Genomic DNA, 23368 nt, shown 5'->3' on the forward strand with positions numbered 1-23368 from the left:
AACTGTATTTACATCCAAATCAGGTGAACGCTGCTGTAGGAATTACAACAGTTTGCATATGTGCCTCCCACTTGTTAAGGGTCCAAAAGTAATCAGACCGAAAAATAATCATAAAACTATTTTTTAAAAATAATTAAAACTATTTACCTAGTACTGGCCTTCAGAAATAACAGAAGATACTTGTGTTTAAGTTCAATTTACCATGTGTTCACCCTAAAAAACTCTTTACTTTTTACAGATTGTGAAAGGGGTTCACAGACCTTCAAGCAGAACTGTACATTGCTGTATATCAGATTTCTATACGGGGGGTGTCCGCTTTCCCTTCACAACCACAGAAATCTGTCTGGGAGCTAACCAAACATCATCTAAAATTCAGAAGTACAAAAAGTCCTGACACTGACACCATCAACAACACAAGGATTTTCTTCATGCCCAGATTTATCTACATTGGCCACTCCAAGCCAGAATGAACCTGAGAGTTCTCAGAAACCCAGGGGAAAAAAAGCAACTTCCCGTTGAGATTTTATATTTAGAGAAACTCCCTCAAACCCTTTTTATATATCTCAGGAAAAAGCTATATGAGCTGGATGAAACCGCAGCTTGTGTTCGACCATGAAAACAAAGACTCACTCTCGCTCTATATACAGTAGTGTGCAAAACTCTTGGGCCACCACCAGCTTTTGGGAAGCCTTTAGCAGAAATCTATCAATCTGAAAGGTATTGAGTAAGTGCAGGGTCATTACTGTACACAGAAATGTCAATGACCCAGCCGGGGCTCAAACCAGCAACCTTCTTGCTGTAAGGCGATCGTGCTACCCACTGTGCAACCGTGACCCCTCAATTGAATCAATTCAAGTTTATTTGTATGGCTCTTTTACAATAATTATTGTTTCAAAGCAGCTTTACAGTCAGATTAAGTTACAGTTACAATCAAATATAAGTTATTATGTGCATATTTAACCTGCAGTTTTAAAGGTGATGTCTATGTGTACGTGTTTGATGAAGTGTATTTGTGCATTCAGTGTATGTGTTGTCCTGGAAGTCCTCGATGGTTGACATCATCTCTTTATTCGTGTGACCTTGAAGTCCTTGATGGTTGGCATCATCTCTTCACAGGTCTTGGACCACATCAATGGCACTGCACAATCTCTAGAGGCCTCAGGATGAGTATACCCATGTGTAAAAGGAGAACAAAGAAAACAATTAGCTTAGCTGCTGTTCATATTGTATTTGAACAAGAGATAATAAATATCAAGGCAAAAAAGAAGTGCTATAAATGAAAACAGGAGTTATGTAAAGCATACGAGTGTTTCTAAGAAAATATTTGGTGAATTAAGACAGGAGGAGTGAGTCCTACAGGTGATTATCAAGCCCGCTCACCTGCACTCATACTGCTATGCGATGCATTGAGTGCATGCTTTGCTAAAAAGATAGGTCTTTAATCTAGTTTTGAAAAGTGAGGGTGTATCTGAGTCTCAAACATTATCAAGAAGACTATTCCAGAGTTTAGGAGCCATAAATGAGAAGGCTCGACCTCCTTTAGTAGACTTTGCTATTCTAGGGGCTACCAGAAGCCTTGAGTTTAGAGATTTTAAAGAGCAGGTTGAGATCTGTGAGACAGAAGGTTGGTTAGATAAACAGGAGCTTGATTATTTAAAGCTTTATAGGTGAGAAGCAATATTCTAAATTCAATACAAAACTTAACTGGCAGCCAGTGTAAGGAGGAAACAATTGGGGTGATCTGATCATATTTTCTAGACCTGGTAAGAACTCTGGCAGCTGCATTTTGCACAGCTTAAGTTTATTAATAGAGGATGCTGGGCTGCCAGCAAACAGAGCATTACAGTAATCCAGCCTAGATGTCATAAAAGCATGGACTAGCTTTTCTGCATCTGAGATGGATTGCATACTTCATAACTTAGCAATATTTCTCAGATGAAAGAAGTCAGTTTTTGTGACATGGGATATATGATCAAAAGTTAAATTGCTGTACTTTTATAGTAAAGCTAACACTAACATTGTATATTGTATATGACATTAATATAAAACAGAAAATATAGGAAATATGTACACAATATTGATGACAAAATTGCTTCTGGAATCAAAAGACTAGCGTAAAAAGTGAGTTTAATGGGACCTTTTTTTGCTAAGTCTTTTCTGAAATTATGTGCTATTAAATGTCAAGCATCCTTCAGCATATGTAGGAGCATCTTATTTATTCTTTACAGGTGAATCTCATATTGTATATAACATTGCCTATACATACTGTAACTAACAGGGGTTTCCAAACTCAGTTCTGAAGGGCCAGTGTCTTGCAGATTTCAGATCCAACTCGTCTCAACACACCTAGTAAGAGACTTCTAGTAAGAGATTGATTAGCTAGCCCAGGTGTGTCTGATTGGAGTTGGAATTAAGTTTTGCAGGACACTGGCTCTCCAGGACCGAGTTTGGGCACCCCTGGTATATAATATTCAGGTCTGGACTCTGTGGAGGCCACTTAATGATTTCATATCTTTGTTTCATCAGCTGTTTTTCTTTGCAAATGTGATTTCATTACATTTGCAGTGTGTTTGCGATCATTATCATGCTGAAAAATGAAACTATTACAAATTAGGTGCTTCGATGAATGACGAATTACAACCTGTCTGTACTTTTCAGATTTCATATTTCTTTAACAATTACACCCCGAAAAGTAGTAGTAAAAGAAATAACATACACTCATCGGCCACTTTATTAGGTATACCTTACTAGTGCCGGGTTGGACCCCTTTTTCCTTTAAAACTGCCTTACTCCTTCGTGGAATAGATTCGACAAGGTACTGGAAATATTCCTCAGAGATTTTGCTCCACATGATAGCACATGATCACGCAGCTGCTGCAGATTTATCAGCTGCACATCCATGATGCCCTTTCCACCACATCCCAAATGTGCTCTATTAGATTGACATCTGGTGACTGTGGAGGCCATTTGAGTACAGTGAACTCATTTTCATGTTCAAAAAATCATGGGATGATTTGCGCTTCATGAAATGGCATGTTATCCTGCTGGAAGTAGACATCAGAAGATGGGTACACTGTGGTTAATCTATTTTTCGGACCATCTGTAAAAGATGGTTGTGCGTGAAAATCCCAGTAGATCAGCAGTTTCTGAAATACTCAGACCAGCCCACGTTCAACCATTCCTCGTTCAAAATCACTTAAATCCCCTTTCTTCCCCATTTTGATGCTCAGTTTGAACTGCAGCAGATCATCTTGACCCTGTCTATATGCCTAAATGTATTGAGTTGCTGCCATGTGATTGGCTGATTAGATATTAGCGTTAATGCATAACATATAATGTCAGGATACCCTCACTAAAACAACAAATGTAACTGGGGGCCTAAGACTTTTTGCACAGTACTGTAAATGTCAGGACATGACAAATAGCACCTGTCTCATTCAGACGATTGATTCAGAGCCCTCGTATGGTAAACCGGCAAACTGGTTTTAGTACTTGGACGTGTAAATGCAGCCAGCTAAAATAACAAGCATGTCCTGTACACCACGGGACTGAGCAAAATACAATAAACAGTCATATGTTGTGAAACACCACGCTTTAAATTCCAGAGCGCCTTTTGTTAACGTTTTGAACTCTCTTCTTACATTGAAACCAAATTGTTAAAAAGCTCGATCTTCTCCAATAAAAAGAGTGCCAATTATAATTATTATTACGTTGCTCACTACTTTTTTTTCTTTCTCTCTTCTGTTTGGTTTGGGCAGGAGAGAGGACGGGCGGACTCAAAAGCAAAACAAACACAGCCTCCTCTACTTTTTGGAATAGACTCGTGCCTAAAATAATGAGCTGAACCAATAAACAAACGGCAGCAGAGATGTTTCTGTCTGCATTCCTTCTCGCCCCCTGCGTGAACTTCTTCCGGAAAAAGCTGAACAGAGAACAAATTGTGTTTGGTAACATGACTTTGCTAGAACCACTGGGCAGACATTGGCAAGTACACTCAATCAATAGATAATCATATGTTTTACGCAGTGGATACCCTTCCAAACGCAACCCAGTATTGGGAAATATCCATACACACTCATACACTACTGCCAATTTAGTTTATCAATCCCCCTATAGCGCATGTGTTTGGACTGTCGGGGAAACCGGAGCACCCGGAGGAAACACACCAACACTGGGAGAAAATGCAAACTCCAGATAGAAATGCCGTATGGCCCAGCCAAGACTCGAACCAGTGACCTTCTTGCTGTGAGGCGACAATGCTAACCACTAAGCCACTGTATCGCCTGTTATTATTATTATTTTAGATAAACAACATAATTAAATAAATAAATCCAATGTAAAGACAACTGGAGTGATATATAATTTCATACGACAATTATAGTGAACACTATATATATATATATATATATATATATATATATATATATAGATTAGATTCAACTTTATAGTGCAGTTATAGAAAACTATGGTGATATTTACAGATGGATGTACTATCAAAATTATATACAGGTTGGATAGATAGACAGACATGTACATAGATTTTTAGATGGATGGATAGACAGACATGTAGACAGACAGACATATATATATATAGATAGATGGATGAATGGATGGATGGATGGATGGATGGATGGATGGATGGATGGATGGATGGACGGACGAATGGACAGAAAAATAGATAGACAGACATGTAGATGATAGATAGATAGATAGATAGATAGATAGATAGATAGATAGATAGATAGATAGATAGATAGATAGATAGATAGATAGATAGATAGATAGATAGATAGATAGATAGATAGATAGATAGGTTTCTAGATGTATGGACAGATAGATAGATAGACAGACATGTACATAGATTTTTAGATGGATGGATAGACAGACATGTAGACAGACAGACAGACATATATATATATATATATATATATATATATATATATATATATATATATATATATATATATATATATATTTCTAGATAGATAGATGTATGGATGGATGGGTGGATGGATGGAAGAATGGACGAACAAATAGATAGACAGACATGTAGATGATAGATAGATAGACAGACAGACAGACAGGCAGGCAGACAGACAGACAGACAGACAGACAGACAGATAGATAGATAGATAGATAGATAGATAGATAGATAGATAGATAGATAGATAGATAGATAGATAGATAGATGATAGATAGATAGATGATAGATAGATAGATAGACAGATGATAGATAGATAGATGATAGATAGATAGATAGATAGATAGATAGATAGATAGATAGATAGATAGATAGATAGATAGATAGATGATAGATAGATGATAGATAGATAGATAGATAGATAGATAGATAGATAGATAGATAGATAGATAGATAGATAGATAGATGATAGATAGATAGATAGATAGATAGATAGATAGATAGATAGATAGATAGATAGATAGATAGATAGATAGATAGATAGATAGATGATAGATAGATAGATAGATAGATAGATAGATAGATAGATAGATAGATAGATAGATAGATAGATAGATAGAATAGATAGATTACTTGGGATTTTTATTTAAGGATTTAGCACACTGCTAGAATGTGTTAGTATTATATTTTTTATATAAATATATCTAAATATATTTAAGTTTGAACCAAATACATTTCCTACATATGTGTATGGAGATCTAATTTATCTCTTTAATATTAGGCCAAGTTTGCTGATTGGTTAATGTGCAAATAAAGGTTGTCCTAATGTTAGCCCTACATATGAGTGTATTTTCTGGGATTGAAACATATAATGTATTGTAAAACATATATATGTTCAAAAATATATTTGTATTAATATTTTACCGTATGGGACAAAATCATTGAAAAATAAAACTTCTTTATTAATAAAGCCTACAAAAGGAGAACAATCGTTTTAATTAATTCATAAATAAAACATTAAGAGAGTCCGTAAAATGAGGATTACAAACTTTCTGTTGTTAGAAAACAAATATTTGCCGTCTGAATTTGTTTCCTCTGACAAACAAGGATCGTACGCAGCGCTCGGTATTCTCGACTGATTTACGTGCGGCTGTGCGCAGTCACCCATAGTGCAGCGCGTGCGATACGTAGCCATCTTGTGTAGAGCAGAGGAAGAGCAGCCGTTAGCTGACAGCACACAGACTGACAGACCCGCATTCTGTTCTCTCAGGCTGAAATAACTTCAGGAACAGACAGTCAACATGAGTTATTACGCGTCGGCATGCCTGTCCAGCGTGTTTTCTGGAGGATACGTGCTTTTTCAGACGGAGGAGCGCTGAAAGCTGAACGCGCCTCAGAGTCGAGTGAGTCCAGCGGCTGGAGTTTGATCCGCGCCAGCGGCCTGAGAGAAACTCTCACACCGGGACATGGCCTTCATTTAGGCCACGGAGAGTAAGCACACGGGCTCGGGAGGATTAAACACTGCTGGAATAAAGCTGTCGTTGTGTTTGAGCTTCGTGAGTACACTTTGAACTCAACTAAAGGTCTGACAATGCCGCGATGAGGACGCGCGGATCTCTGGAGTTAACGTTAGCTTGACGCTAACTGAAAATTATAGCATACAGTTTTACAGGAACTGCGCTTAAATTGAAGCTGCGCCCTACAGTCTGACGTAAAACCAGAAAAACCCACCTAAAGCGGCCAAAATGTCTAAAATGCCGTCGAAAAAGAAGAGCTGTTTTCAGATCACGAGCGTAGTAACGCAGTCGCAGGTGGCGGCAAACAACAACACGGAAGACACCGAGAGTTTGGACGACCCGGACGACTCCACCAGAACTGAGGACGTGTCCTCGTCCGAGATATACGACATGTCCAAAGGTGGAGATTTCGAGCCGGAGGCCTGTGACGTCAGTTTGACGGACGAACCGCTGCATAGCGAAGCCGAAACATCTGTCCAGGACAGTTCGCGCAATGCGAGTGCTGTTCAGATGAACCCGAGTGCCCGAGCTGCGGGCCAGATGAGCCCTGCCTCTGTTTCTGCCCAAACCTCCACCCCAAACACCGCACACACAACATCAGTCAGCAGCTCGGCCACAGTGAGCACCTGCAGCTCCCGTTTTAGGGTCATCAAGTTAGACCATGGTACAGGTGAACCCTTCAAGAGAGGTAGATGGACCTGCACTGAGTTTTATGAGCGGGACACTGATGCTGGCCGGACTGTGGATAATGTCAAACACACTGACCACAGCGTGGACAAGGATGGGGCGGCTGCGCATGTCTCCACGCTTGCCGCAGACCCGCACACAGATAGTGGCTACATCTCTGCACCATCAAACCCTCCAGTCGAGCTCCAGCAGCACCCCTTCGGTATTGCACCGCAGAACCCATTTGGCGATGCCAAATCTCCCAGCATGCCTTCCACAACCCAGCCGCAGCCGTTTTACGCAGGTAAACCGCTGCAGAAGCCCGTTCAGGTGCTTCAGACTTTAGTCACAGATTACAGAGCGCAGCATCAGCCTCCAGGCTCCCCGGTGGTCTCAGTGGCCACTCTTCCCTTGGTTACCCCCCTAACCCAGGGCCCATCGCCCATCATGACCCCTGCAGCCGGGGGTGTGCATTTACTCGGGATGGGCCTTCCCATTAGCCAGCCGGAGCATGCCGTTCAGCCGGGCATGGGCATGGTGGCGCAGGCCTTAGCGCCGCTCATCCAGCCAGCAGTAACCGTGTCTGTCAGCTCTCACGCCGGCGTGCAAAATGTGCCTGTTGTAATGTCCAGTGCCTCTAATACCCCTCAGAGTGTGCCAAAGCAGAATGCAGCACCCCAGCAGAACCAGCCTCAGGGAGTGCCCAGCGGGTCAGTTGTGGGACTGGGTGCACAGATGAGCCTCTCGGGTTTTGGCCCCATAGACGAGGGCCTGAGAAAGCCGGAGATGCTGCAGCAGAGCTCGGGACTCTCCATCAGACCCCTGAACCCCGAGGGCCTGCAGCTCCACACACCTGCGGTCAACAGCTTGTTCGGGATCGCCCTTCCCATCGACGGGGACGAGGACAGGTACTGCTTTTCTCTCGCTGTCATTGCTCATTTGGGCGTTTGGTTCTTTTGCCAGTAAATAACACATTTTATTGCAGGTGTTTAAATATTTGCACATGAAGGACTCTTGTTGCTTTGAAAAGTTGGGTTTTTCCTAGGAAGTGTCTGAGGCAGAGTTTGTGCTCTGGTTTCTTGTTGAGTATTTTGCTTGTTTATTGACTTTTTTTTTTTTTAATGAATGTGGTTGGTTTAACACACAAACATGTCCTGGAGACCCATGGTATGGATGTTTTTCAGTGACTGTGATGACAAGTATCCACAATTATTCATATAAATTCTATTAAATATTTATTAATTTAGTGAAGTATGTGGTTCTGAGATGGAAAAAGATATTAAAAACATTTTTAATTTATTTTAAAAAAATATTTTTTGTTTATTGATACAGATTTTAGAGGCCATGGATCCCAAACATGATAAAAAGACCTCCATATAGCTTCATATAGACGTTTTTCTTAGAACGCAAAATTACCCATTATGCTTTGCGTGTATGCGCAAGGAGAATGCGAAGAACTTCCGGTCGGCAGCTGATGCGTGTAAACAGTCACATTTGGAAAGCTTTGAAACGATAGTTTTAATCTATTTTACATGCTTTTTTCCTCTTTGAACTAATACTGTTGTCCATCAGCAGCATCTCCTGGACTGATCATTTAAAGAAATGCGATCTAATAGGATGGAAAACAGCTGCTGTGAGGCGTTTTCCCCTCGTTGTCAGACGGCATCTTCTGCAGTTTAAATGAAGCCTCGTCATCGCTAAAGTCAACATCTTCTCTTTATTTCAAATATATAACCAGCCCAAACACATGTAGTTCACCAAAATGTTTGACACACACACGTAGCCTGTACTGTGCCACTGACACACTGATTTAATAACTGTGACAAAGTTTAAATATAGGCTAGTGTCATTTCGAAATGACAGAAAAACACACAAAATAAAACACAAACGGCTCGTGATTAGAATGAACAGCAAATCAGCCAGCAGAGGATCAATAACAGATTTTATTGGTCATTTTTGTAAATTGCACGACTTTCATACCTGTTAAGTTTCATGCCAGTACTCTGGTTTTCTCTCTCTCTCTCTCTCTCTCTCTCTCTCTCTGTGTCTCTCTTTCTCTCTGTGTGTGTGTGTGTGTGTGTTAAAGAGCCAATGAGCTAACAGCTGACAGGTCGGGAATACACACACTATTTCTGACAGCAGACACGTGAACTAGAAGAACGTTTTTCTCGTATTTCTGACGCGCTTGAACCACATGTGACAGATTATAACGGCTTTAACAGACACATTTCTAAGTTGTGTGTCACAAAAACACTCTGTTATCCATTAAAAACGTCATTGAAACCCATTTTCGGAGCGCAAATGACCAGTTGTACACGCTGTAAATGGAAGTTTTTAGCATTCTACCGGAAGACGCTGGTCGCTATGGCGCCCTCCATGCAGCAGTTATAAAAAAGGTCTATATAAAGACCAAATGAATGCAGCAAGAAATATATTTTATAAAAGGGTAAAATGGTAATTTAAAAATATTTAATTTATTTTAAGTTTAATAATTACATTTTGTATTAATCTTCTTCTTATTATTATGTGGTTAATAATTATAAATTATAAAATTACATAGTTTTATATATATAGTTACATAGTTTTATATAATTATAAATTACATTGTTACTTATTGTTTTTTGTAGTCTTTATTTTTATTAGTTTGAATCAACTCTTATTCATTCTTACTAAATTTTTAATACATTTTATTACTCTTTAGTCAGTACTTATTTAAAAAAATTGGTAACACTTTAAAATAATGGTCTATTAGTTAATGTGTTTATTAACATTAACCAAGTATGAATAACCTTGCAAAGCATTAGTTAATCATACTTCAACATTAACTAATGTAATAATTAAATCAAAAGCTATACTTGTTAACATTAGCTTTTAGCTAGTGTATTGTATGTTAACTAACGTTAACAAACATGAATAAATACTGTAATAAATGTATTACTAATAGTTTGTTCACGTTATTAAATACATTAACTAATGGACCATTATTTTAAAGTGTTACCAAAAAGTTCTCTTTATTATAATCCAAGTTCTATGTATTTGATTTGTATACAATTTTTTATTGTTTAATTAAAGTGTTAAATTTTATATTTAAAGTTGTTTTTGTTTCGATTAAATAATTTATTATTTTATGAATTAGTTTATTTTTAATGCTTATTTTCAAGCATTGTCCGTACCAAATTTGTAATTTCATGACATTAAATCTTTTATTCTTTGTCGCTATCCTTCAAATCCCCATTAGTCAGCAAGAAATATTAAATTAATTAAAATATAAACAAATTTAGGATGATCATGATGGATCAATGATACTTGTAAATATTAGTTTTTTGTTAAAAAAAATCTCTTATTTAATTTGATGTGAAAGGAGATCTCAAGTTTGACTCAGTATGTTATGTGTGTCACTTGAGCATTTAATTATATAGCAAGTTTAATACTAATTGTGTGAGCGATGGCAAATGTGACACATTTCACACTTTGAGGTACTGTAATCTGTCATTTGCTTTATTTATTTAATATTTCTATTTTAAAAAGTTATTGAAACTAGAGCTGCACAAAATATTGCAAAATGATCATATACCTATTGCAGAGATGTTCGATAAAAGACATATATTTATTTTTTCGTTGGTTTGTTTGTTGACCAATTAGATTTGATCTTGCTGTCTTTATCGCCTCCCTAGTAGTTGCTGTTTTGGGTTAGGAGCGAGCCAGAGCTGAAAATAAACTCTAATGGCGAGAAGTGAGACAAGAGAGGAAAACCACAACAGCCAATCAAAAGTCTCAATATCTGCTGAGGTTTTCACTCAGTCATAGTGTTTAACCCAGGACTGCATTAGGGCTGTACGATTATCGCAAATCGGGATGCTCCGATTGATCGGCCGAAGATCAGTATCTGCCGATAATCACATTTCACGACTTTATCGGTACTCGCTGCTCTGGCCGATCTCGTGAACTGATTGCAAGTGTTTGTTTACGAGTTTACAACCCGGGTTATACAGTAGTCTGTTTTATCTATTTTTTTTTGTAAAGCTGCTTCTGACCATTACGTGTATGCAACATCCTGGATTAATTCTCTTAGGTGATCTTAGGTGCCAGATCTCATACATAGCGGGAACATGTGCTTATGTAATGGCAAAGTTATATAAAGCTTAAAGCATCAGAGTCAGTACTTGCAGGACTTAACAATAAGGACTGCCCACTGGCCCAGGGCCAGCATGCAAAACGTTCGGGACAGTATAAAGAATGGACACTTGCCTAATTGGGGCCAGTGCTGCCTTGTCACTAAAGTTGTGACTGTTTGTTTCATGCCTAGACGTTTGTTTTGAAACCTATCTCGTTTGCTCAGTTAGTGCGGTTCGTAGCATATGTAAATCTTTCAATCGTGCTTGAGTCCGTGCCTAATCAGTAGGTCTGAGATCGCCAGAATGAGGTGGTCTTGGCTCGATTGAGCGGATCGATTGTAGTGAAACAAAACGATCCAACGAACCAGCCTATATCACAGTATATATGGTTGTGTAATGGCCATATATACGGCTATATGAAGAGAGAATGATGAGTTGGGCAGGATGTCATTTCTACCGGCAAATGTGCGTTTCATATCTAATATGAAAGTGAGAGCATGCTGAAATATTAACGAGTGCTGTTATCTGTTAACCGAAAAAATTCACCGAAATTACCATTTGATCATTTTTCCATATTTTTATTCTTATATTTTGTATTAGGCCAATTGTTTTGTTTATTTGTTTTGTTCATTTTGACACCTCGAAAGAAAGATCAACATTGCTATATAATCTGACTGCAGTCCCGGTATTGTGATGAGCAATGCACCCCTGCACAGACCCCCTTCATAGACTTTCTTTAGCATTCTTAGTCTACATTTAAACAAAAAAAAAAAAACTAAACTCAAAGGTCATAATTGATTAAAATGTTGGCTAGTATGACTATTATGTTGATGGATCAAGCAAGAACAAGAAGTGAAATGAACTATAAATCTAGGTTTACAAATAAATTAAAAATAAAAATATAGACGGTATTATAGACTGATGTAATGAGCCGGTTTCTAAAATTAGGCATTTTGGTGGGTTTTAAACCAGCAAAAAAAAACATACAATTGTTGTAGTTTTCAAATAAACCATTCACTTTAATTAACCCAATCAGTATTGTATTTAAATTAAATCATTTTTAAATTGTCAGTGTATTTAAAGAAAAGTTATGCTGAATAACTAAATGGTTAACTTCTTTTTGGTGGGACGAGAGAAAATTTTGGCAGGGCAAGTAAAAATCTGAACCATAAGCCAGTAGAAAAAATCACTAGCGTTGGAACCTTGGCTTGGTATCGGTTGATCACAATAATAAGGAATCGGTACTTCGTATTGGCTGCAAAAATCCTGATCGGAGCATATACAGTGTTAACAGTATATGCATTTTATACTTATTGTAGAAATGTGATGTTACATTTATTTAATGCATCCGTTGTTTATCTAAATTTGACCAATCAGATGGGGCCTTGCTATCTTTATCCCCACCTCCCCAGGAGTTGCTGTTTTGGGCTTAAAAGCTGAAAATAAACACTAATGGCGGTAATCAAGACGAAAGGAAAACCACAAGAGCCAATTCAGAGAGACTCTGAATATCTGCTGAGGTTTTCACTCATTCATAGTGTTTTGAAGACTAAATGTTTGCAACTTGACACCTTCAGTTTTCTGAGGGGAGTTTACACAGTCCTGTTCCGCAAAACCAGTTGAACAAACTCTGGGTTGCAGAGTAAGTTTCGAGTTGAAAAAACCAAACAAATCCAACCTGTTTAATATCAGGTTAAACTTTCTTTGTTAACTCAATGTTTAACCCAGAGTTTACTGGACTGCATTAGGGCTGCACGATATATCGCAACATTAGCGCTATCATGATAATAGTATACGCAATATACATATAATAGACATGTGCTAAAGTACATTTATTTAACACATTCGTTGTTTATCTAAATTTGACCAATCAGTTTGGGCTTCACTGTCTTTTTCTCCACCTCCCTAATACATGCCTGTTTTGGGTTAGGAGCGGGCCAGAACTGAAAATAAACACTAATGAGGGGGAGTCGAGATGAGAGGAAAACCACAACAGCCAATCAAGTGTCAGAATATCTGATGAGGTTTTCACTCTCTCATAGTGATTTACTAAAGGATTGCAGATTCACACAGTTTGTTTGTGTTATTTTTTAATTAATTAAATGAAAAATCCTGATAAAATTGCTTTTTTTTTTTTAGGAAAAGATTATATATAAGAAATATAAAATAACGATATTGCAATACTGAACAACAGCGTCGCGTATTCTCTGCATGCATCGGAAAGTGTAATGAAGCCAGCAGCCAATCATACGGCATTTTTTCACTGCTAATTGGCTCAGTTTGGGTTTGATTTAAACAGCAGGTTACCCGTGTGGTGTTAGTTATGTTGAACGAACACAATCAAAACCAACCCACCTTCTTGAGCCCAAAAACGCATAGTTTGCTCAACTTACCTGTGTAAAAACCCAAACCAGCTTTGTGTAACAGGTATCACAGCAGGTTAGTCAAGGAATGTGTCCTTTCTAATTTCCTGGCTGAACTTATAATTTAATGTTCTTTTGTGTTTTTTTTTGACAAATCATGTTTGTAGCAGATTTTTTTTATTAAATGCTAAAGAAGAACCATTTTATTGAAAGTGATTCATATTTTAAAGTGAAAAGTAATCCTGAAGATCTTGATTCAGGTGTGTTTGATGATGGTTTGTTGCCAAACTCTGCTGTAATTTAGGTTTAGTGCAGCAAATCTGACTTCAAGTGATGGTTGTTAATAAATGGCTAACATCTAAAGCAGAGATGCCCAAAGTAGAGCCCGTGGGCCAAAATTGGCACATTGTAACTTTCATTTAGTACAGTGAGAATGATGGAAAAGGTTGGGTTAAATGCCTTTAACAGAGATTGTTTTTTTTTTAGACTTATTACTGATCTAAAAAAAAGCTAACTGAAATTAAATGTTTCAATCGAATGTTGTAAATAAATCTGATTTTATAAAATGTAAATACTGTCACTCGACGGATAGAGGCCTATGCAGAAGCAAATCAAGGCAAAACTAGTGTAATTCTGTTACAAATGAGATTATTACTGTAATAAGTTTATTGTAAAATGTTAAGAAATACTGTATTAGTTAATATAAAGCGTTTTCTAGTCATTTTTAAATATTATTAAAGAAATTAGGAAATTATCCATGGCAACTATATTTACCTAAAGTCCACTTGCCTCAATCAAGTCTGGTTTTTGGCCCTTCATAAGAGAAAGTTTGGGTGCCCCTGATATAAAGGGATAATTTACTCATAAATGAGAATTTTCTCATCGTTTACTCATTCTCCATTTGATCCAAACCGGTTTCAGTTTGAGTCTTTCATTAAATACAAATGAAGACCTACAGAAGAATGCTGGGAAAAAAGCAGCCATTGTTTTGTTTCTATTATGCATATCAATGGCTGATTTTAAAAATGTTTTTTAATCCACCATTCTTCAGAATGTTGTTTTGGTTCAACAGAAAAAAAAGAAAATTATACATTTTACAACCATATAAGTGTGGGTAGATAATAAGGGAAATTTTAATTTTTGGGAGAACTATCGTGTTAAAACTAGACATGGGTCTGTATAAGACTCTGACGGTATGATAACCTTGGATAAAAAATATCACTGTTTCACGGTATTGTGATTACTAGGGATGCACAATATATCGGCGGCCATATCGTTATCGGCCAATAAATACTATTTTTACAAACACAAAACTAAACGCTAAAGATTTTTAAAAATAAATATTGGAAGCATTAACATTAAAAACAATAAATGTTTCTTAAAATTTAAAATATATTATTCTATGCTTTACAAGGAAAATGAAAACCTGTTTAAAATGATTTAGGACCTACAACACAGTGTTTCAATAGATTTTTAAGACGTTTTTAGGCTTAAAATTAGTTGATTGAAATTTAAGACTTTTTGTGCTATTTGTAACTTTTAACTTTGAATAATTCTATTTAATTATTTGTATTTTTATCATTCAGTTCCTGTACTTGAATACTGTTTGACTTGGGAAATGGTAAAACACTTTATTTCAATTGTATTTCTTATTTGTGCAGATTTTTATGCATAAAAATACTATTGCAAACACAGAAAAACCAAAATGTTTATAGATTGTTTGTTAGATTTGATAGAAATGCACTCCCACTGCTGAATAATCCCAATCCATCTAACATAAATGGGAGATAATAGTGATGGAGAAATTTCAAGTAGAGATATTCATCTGAAGTCATCTGGTGAAATTCATATTCATATCGCAATACATATCGCAAAATTAACAATATCGCTAGATTTTTCGAATATCATGCAGCCCTAGTTTTTAGGGTATGGTGAAATTATATTCAGATACAGTTCAATTCAATTCATCTTTATTTGTATAGCGCTTTTACAACGTAGATTGTGTCAAAGCAGCTTCACATAAAAGATTATAGTAAATGTAAACAGTGTAGTTCAGTTTTCAGAGTTTAAGTTCAGTTCAGTTTAGCTCAGTTCAGTGTGGTTTAATAATCACTACTGAGAGTTCAAACACTGAAGAGCTATCCATCGATGCGCAGCTCTACAGATCCCGAACCATGCAAGCTAGTGGCGACAGCGGCAAGGAAATAACTTCACCAATACCGAAATAAAGACAAACTTAAAATAACACCGCAAAGACTTTACTCTTTAAACAGTATAATAAAATTATTTTCATTAAACATGGTGCCTGAATGCTCTTAGCGCTTAAAAACATGCGCAAACGATAAGCCTTTACTCCATTAAGGTTAAACTCGCTGCAACCCCACAAACGACATGTATACTGTGGAGTTTATAATGTCAATATAATGAAAATAAATATTAATCCTCAACTATACAATCCCAACTTAGCGTTTTAGATGCTGCGGTGTGACTATTGCACATCTATAGTACTATATAGTATATCATATTATAGTATACTAGTGCACATTGCGTTATTGATGCTGGAGCGATATGTTGTGCAGCTCTATTTGAAACTATTTTGTGTCCATTAAATGAAAGTTTAAGACTTTATTTTTCTCTTTTGCTTGGGGAGGAAAGTGTTTTGACACCTTGTGGCTCTCAAACCCAACACATTGAAGTTTAATGTTTACCTTTACAAGCTTTAAGTGAACATCTTGAGCAACTGGTTTAAAAAGTCATTGCAGAAATGCGGTGCAATCTGTGAAAACATCCACTGTTTGCACTCCCCCGTCCTGCAAACCACTTGCTGAAAATAAAACACAACCTGTGGTTACAATTACCAGACTTTTTATAAAGCTTGACATTAGTTTGTGACTTATCTTTTTGGTTGTGGGGAAAAAAACAAAAAAATTCACCCAATAAACCATCATGATTCTAAAAATTCGCCACTGTTTCCGCCTTGTCACCAGAAGTTGAGCTGCTTCATTTTTTTTTTCAGCCTGATTAGGTGATGTTAGTGTGTGTTTCCTATCTTGTGATGTGCAGAAGCCGCTCTCCGCTCTGTGCACCGCCGCTGATAAGCCCCTCAAACATGTGTAACATCTGCATGATGTTATGCTGCATACGCTTGATGTTTACTGTCAGCGCTTGGTAGGGGAGAAATCTGTACATTCTGTGCTGCACACATGCTGTCACTACACTAGACGAGCTTTTACCAAGAGGTCAGAGGTCGACCTTTACACAGACAGGTGATTTGTTGCAAAACAAACAAGGCACTTTAAAATTTATGACATTTTAAGCTTCCCTTCAAGGGTGTAATAGTTTTGGACGTTTCATTAGTTTTAGTTTTTATTTCATTTTGACTTTTTGCTTTCAAATTCCATTAGTTTCAATGAGTTTTTAGTGGGAGATTTACTAGTTTTTATAATTTGAAATTGATTTGTTTTAGTTTCAGAATTAGTTTTAGTTGCTTTTTTATTTGTTTTTTTTAATAAATTAAATAATTTGTTAGGTGCAAGATTTAATATCAGAATTGGGGATGCACCAATACCTTTTTTTTTTTTTTTTTTGGATCCGGTCTGATCTCGATACCAAAATTCTGAGTAGCGACCGATACAGATCCGTTCTCGATACTGTGCTTTTTTCCCCCCCCTAAGCATCATACAGTTTCTATAGCTCTGGTGCTAAACTCAGATAATATATCTTCTTTAGTAAAAATAACAAACCTATAGGTAGGGCTGCACGATTAATGATTAGGGTAACTGAACCTTTCCTTACCCTAACCTCTGTTTACGGTATTTCTCGTATTTACTTTGTAATATTTTAATAATTTGATACATTTTGTTTAATGACAACAATAAAATATTGTTTATGTTTTAAATCTTGGAGATTTTCTTATGATTTATCTGTCACTACTTGTGTATGTTAAAACAAATACAAATTATTTACAATTACTAGAATTATATTATAGTTCCAAATAATTTGGGTCAAGGCTTGATGACCATGTAAAAATGTGGGTCCCATGGCCAAACCAGTTGAAAACCACTGAAGCAGACTAAACTGAACTGGCTGAGGCCAGTTTTACTTAATAATCCCTCTCCAAATCTCGCCGTCAGTGAGATGGAGAAAGTTAAAATAAATAAAATATTTATATGAATAAAATTATACTGAAATATTCACCTTTTCAGAGTAGCCTATATTAGGCTAAATCATTTTCTGTTAATGACAATCCACATTGCGCCGTCAATTTCACTTTTCTAAATTTAATCAACTACTTTGACCACAATGAGCCAGGCTTTACAAACTATTCGCAGCACTTTAAGTATTTCCCTCAGAGGAATAAACTCAGACTGAAGGATGAGAGAACAGAAACTTATTGTGAGAATAATTTTACAGAGTGAATCGCTTGAGAGACAGCGCGCAGCCCTCCGGTATCTGCGGACACTTTCCAAACAGCAACAAAAAGGGAAGGAATCAGTGCGTTGTGGATCTGTCCAATGTATTATTAAACCTTTTCTAATATTAAAGTTCAGGTAGGCCTACATTATCAGCAAAAGTTCATTTTGTCTTTCTTTTTAAGTATAAAGGGATACAGAAAACGTCACAGTTCTTGAGAAGATCCCCTTCCTCTTCATTGCCAGGAAATGGCTCTTGATCATTTTGACTTTCACTCATCTCTTTCTGTTCCCCATGAACACCATAAGAAAGAGGAAGTGACCTTTAAGGAGATATGAAAATAGAAGTCGCTTTAGTGACGTATTAAAACGGCATCGCTGTTAAAGCAAGAGCAAATGCCTTAGGATTTTGCAAAGAATGCCCAGGGTGTAAAACAGCATAATGTTGAATAGCTTTGCTGCACGCTATTGTCTCTTAATAAAGCAGTGAAGCTCTGCATTTTAATCCTGCATTGTTGTTGTTTTTATCTTCCAATGGTTGTGCAACTACATCAGTCTTACTAAAAGGCAATATCTAAAAACAAGGTAAAGATTGCATTTCTAAATTAACAGTTTGATTTAAAGTGCACCAGTAAAGAAATAAAATAAATTGTAAGTAAGGCTGCACAATATGTTGTTTTAGCATCGATATCGCCGGAAGTACAATACAGACTCAGGTTTATAGTTGACCAGGTACAACTATTTAGTCATTTATCTATAAAAAAGTGGAAGTTTAGTTATCGTTTTTATTTTTAAGGCCATGTCACTGTTAACATTAAAGCATTCGGGAATTATTAAGTTTGTAGCTTTAACAAAGTTTAAATGTATTTATTCAAATGATTAAGATTATACAGTTTAATTGTACACTGGATTATTTCTGTACTTGAATATTCTGTAGAGCTGCACAGTTAATCGAAAAAAAGATTGTGTTCTCGATTCGATCCCCTAGACGATCTTAATCCAGCATTTCTACGATTCTGCCAATCATATTTTCAAGTTCAGGAGAGAAGCAAAACGTTTTTTACACACTTTGCTCAGCGACATGGACACCTCCAAATGGTGTTGTATTTATAAGGTATAATTTACCCAAAAATGTAATTTCTGTCTTCATGTAATAATGTATTTGTGACCACTGATCGTGAGCTGTTACCACAAAGAGGGCGGGTGCACGTCCTAGTTAATGATAGCATGTATCGACTTTAAAGAACAGAACCTGCATAGGCTGTGAATAACAGGTAATAAAGTTGTAAATAACATTCAGTTTGAATACGCAGGAAGTATGAACCGCACTAAGCAGTGAAAATAAAACCGAAAGCAGAGTAATTTTAGAGTAATGATTACGATGAGTATTTAATGTTTTTCTTTCATAGCGAACACATGGTGTTGTGCATGAGAATAAACGTTTAACAGTGTCATTATAACTCCTCTAGTCTATATAATGTTGAATATAATGCAAGAGGGAATCTGATGACAAATATCTGATTTTACCAGTGAATAAATGGTCTTAATAATGTTGTCCACTACAGATTGCAAACATATGACTCAAACATAATAATACAACGTCAGAATTATGAACAATTGTATTCTGATATCATCACTTTACTGTGAATTAAGGACCAGGACAAGTTTAAAGTCTGTTCAAGTCCACCATTCAAAATCTATTCAAAATTGAGCATTTGAACTAACAGTAGACCTACACATATTATTATTATTGTTGTTTTATATAGGGATGCAACAATTAGAGATATTGGTTGTACGATTATATTCTAAGGAATAATCAAGGTTATCAAGATTATTATGCGTTCTTTTATTTCAAAATATTTCAAGTTTAGAATATCACATGAAAACCTCTTATATTTTAAAGTGTTATTAGTAACCAATTAATTCAGCACAAAATAGCAATAAAATAATAATAATAATAATAATAATAATAATTCCTTACATTTATATAGTGCTTTTCTGGGCACTCAAAGCGCTTAAAAAACTGTTAAAAAACAAACAATATAATCCATTTATCTTTGGACTTAAAAATAAGTGAAAAATGCTTTTGGCATTTAAATATAAGTAATAACTTTACACTGAAAATAAATGACAGAAGAAAAATAAATAAATAAATAGTTTTGTCAAATGTAAATCTAAGCATCAAATTAGGGAAGTATTTCCCTTCTAAATTGAACAAATGTAGTCTAAGACTGCTGAACCCCTGGTTGAAGGGCACTAATATTCACGCAAACCACGTGCCTCCATTGGAAATAATGAACTTGTGCGCATAAAAGATGGGATATGTGAATGGCCCTTAGTTCAAAACTTCCTTAACCATAGTTAAAATCAGCCTTTGATCCAATGTGCGTGCGTATTGTTTACAAGCTCAAATTCTTTAAACTAGTGCACAGTTGGCAAAACTTTTAAGTTGCAGCAGTTTTGTTCCATGCAGAAATACGGTGTTGAGAAGCCTTTACGATTAATTAACCGTGACAAATTAAACCACGGTTAATCGTTGCATTCCTAGCTTTACCATATGTTGGTGAAATAATAATAATAATAATAATAGGCTTCTCATATTAAGCTTTATTTTACATCCACAGAACAAGGAGAAAATCCTGATCTTTATTTTAAGCTTAAAAAATCTCGATTCTCATTTTAGCCAGAATCGTGCAGGTCTAATATTCTGAGTTTGTATATTTGCTCTACTTTATTTGTCTATGTTTGTATGCAGATGCACTCCCCTACAAAATCACTCAAATCAATCTAAAATTTGTACTTATTTCCAGATTTAGTTCAAGTTAGTTGGTAGGGAATGTAGTTTTATTCTAATATCTTGCAACACTAATTGTTCGATCTTGTTTTGCATTTGCACCTCTTAGAAATGGTTGCTGAGGTTGATTTGTTGATTTGAAGAGCAGGTGTGCTGCTCATGTCTTATTCCTGACAGGAAAGCTGTTGGTTTGTCAGGCTCCTTCACCCACTCTCTGACGTTGAGGCATTTGTATATGCAGTGCCAATAAGACTTCATGTTTTAGATGAAGAAGTTCTCTTGACGCATGACCTTAAGCATTGACTTTCAGCTGACTCAGAGGATTTCAGACATTTCCTTCTTTATGTAAAGTCTCTGTGCTTTTAGCATGCTAGTGACATTTCTGGTATAAGGAACTACATTTACATTAGTGCGGTTTTAATTTAAAGCACAACTTTGTCCACTGGTATCTTTTTTACCATGTAACGTTTAGTTGGAAAGCTACAGGCCGGGACACACCAAGCTGATGGTTGGGAGCTTATTGGTCTAATTTAGCATGCAGAATCACCATTGGGTGTCGGCTTAAGAGATTGCTCTGATTTGTTATTCAGCAGTGAGAATAAAACCCGTAGTTATTTAGCAGGTGAACAATTCAAGTCAAGAACATGGTAAAAGTATTGCTGCCTGTCCACCGGTATCTACACTACTCCACAGTTTTCACAATGTAACATTTGTTTGTGAAACTAAAGGCCGAGATACACCAAGCTGAGGGTTGGGAGCTCATTGGCCCAATTCAGCATGTAGAATCACCATTGGGTGTCGGCCCAAGAGATAGGTTTAATTGGTTATTTAGCAGAGAGAACAAAACTCGTAGTCATGTCGTTGCAAGTAAACAATTCAAGTTTTCATGGTAAAAGTCTTGCTGCCTGTCCACTGGTATCTACACTACTTCAGAGTTTTCACGATGTAACACTTGTTTGTTAAAATAAAGGCTGACATACACCAAGCTGATGACTGGGAGCTCATTCACCCCCAGCCAATGGTGTTCATTGGTGTAGAATCACCTTTGGGTGCCGGCTGAAGAGATCGCTCTAATTGGTTTACAATGAAACCATAGTTACGTTGCAAGTAAACAGTGCAAGTCAAGATGGAACACAACACTGTAAAAAAATACTTGCTGCTAAGGTTTTTTAGGTGAATCAAATGAACTTTTTCTAGTCATCTCAACTCAAAATATGTCAAACTGACTAAATATTAAGTTAAACTTTGTGTAACTAAAAATATTTAGTTGAAACCTCATTAACTGATTAAAATTAGTATTATAAAGTAGGGTTGGACGATGTCGACCAATTTGGCATTGTACGATGTCAAATGTGAAACATTGTGATGGACGATGGCATCGTTTTCATAGGTGGAGGTGAATGAATTATTTATGAATAATTAATTAATACATAACAAATTAATTTTTGTAGTCTATCGTTTCAACTACCTGACCTACATGGTCTTTGTTTTACTTATAAACAAATCATAAATAAATGAACATAAGTTGCACACAATTTACCACCTGTCAAGCTGCTTGAAGCTGCTTCTTGCACTGGTAAAAAATAATCAATTTTTCATCGCTAGAGCTGGAGCTGCTACTTGAACCAACCATGCGTGTTCGCATCGCCAGTAACTTTAACAACAACCATGACAACTTCCCCTCTTCCTCTTCTTCTGTGTTATAAGAGGGGTGTCAGAAGGTTAAAGTTGTGTAGCGCCATTTAACGTCAAGGAGAGATTTTGCATACTCTTCTGCTTGACGCCAGTAAAAATCGATTGGGTTTGATTCCGGAAAAACGTCTAGAAAAACTCTGGCGATAAACGCAAACGAAAATCGTCCCGGTGTGTACTAGCCTTAAATCTCTAAAAGACGGTAGCTCTGACATGGACATGAGGCTTATAAATCACTGAAAAATCGCTGCGGGTTATATTGTGATCGCATCTCGGTTTTGTTCTGTTGATATGCGATTTCAAATATTCGTAGCTTGAAACAGATGGAAAATATGATCGCTGTTAGTATGACCACTATGGCCAGGCCCTCAAACGGAGCCATGCTCATAATATCGAGTGAAAAAAAAAAACGGCTGGGAAACATAACCTGCTTTGTGTTTTTGTAGGAAACACAGTTTAGATCTGTTTAGGGTAAGATGTGTGTGAGCTATTACCATTTATGACTGTCAGGAATATCAAAACAAAACCACTTATTTCCGCTCCTTTAGCGCCCATCACAGAGCTTGATCCACGCTGGCATTTCTCCTCTTGGGTTTTTGGTTTTGAAAAGGGAAAAAAACTCCACCACCCCATATAAACTTTTAGGATACTAGGTATCAGATTTGCACAATCAATATGCACAACGCTTTGGCTTGTTTCCCTCGCTTGAAAGCTTGACAGAGCTCCTGCGGGTAGCTACGGTTGCTAAGCCACGATTGGTGGGCCTTTTTTGGGGGTGGCTTAGCGAAGGGTCAATCATGGGTATCATGTCAACACTAATGGGATATATATATATATATATATATATATATATATATATATATATATATATATATATATATATATATA

General features: G+C 36.6%; 1 protein-coding gene and 1 long non-coding RNA gene across 3 annotated transcripts in view; one reads left to right on the forward strand and one right to left on the reverse strand.

Moving 5' to 3' along the window:
• Nucleotides 1-6114: 6114 nt before the first annotated feature.
• tsc22d2 (TSC22 domain family 2) overlaps nt 6115-23368 on the forward strand; it is a 53580-nt gene continuing 36326 nt past the window's right edge. Inside the window, exon 1 of one of the 2 annotated variants that reach the window (XM_087302485.1) lies at nt 6115-8012. In XM_087302485.1, the coding sequence (XP_087158611.1) occupies nt 6667-8012 (1346 nt within the window). In that variant the 5' untranslated portion in view covers nt 6115-6666. 2 annotated transcript variants of the gene reach the window in all.
• On the reverse strand, nt 14883-22879 carry LOC147838627 (uncharacterized). The gene is made up of 3 exons (XR_015522437.1): nt 20795-22879; nt 17384-20638; nt 14883-17251 (listed from the first exon to the last, which is right to left on the reverse strand). It is a non-coding gene; the product is annotated as an uncharacterized LOC147838627 (long non-coding RNA).

Source organism: Danio rerio, chromosome 22 (genome assembly GCF_052040795.2).
Source record: "Danio rerio strain M-AB ecotype USA chromosome 22, GRCz13ab, whole genome shotgun sequence".
Lineage (NCBI taxonomy): Eukaryota > Metazoa > Chordata > Actinopteri > Cypriniformes > Danionidae > Danio > Danio rerio.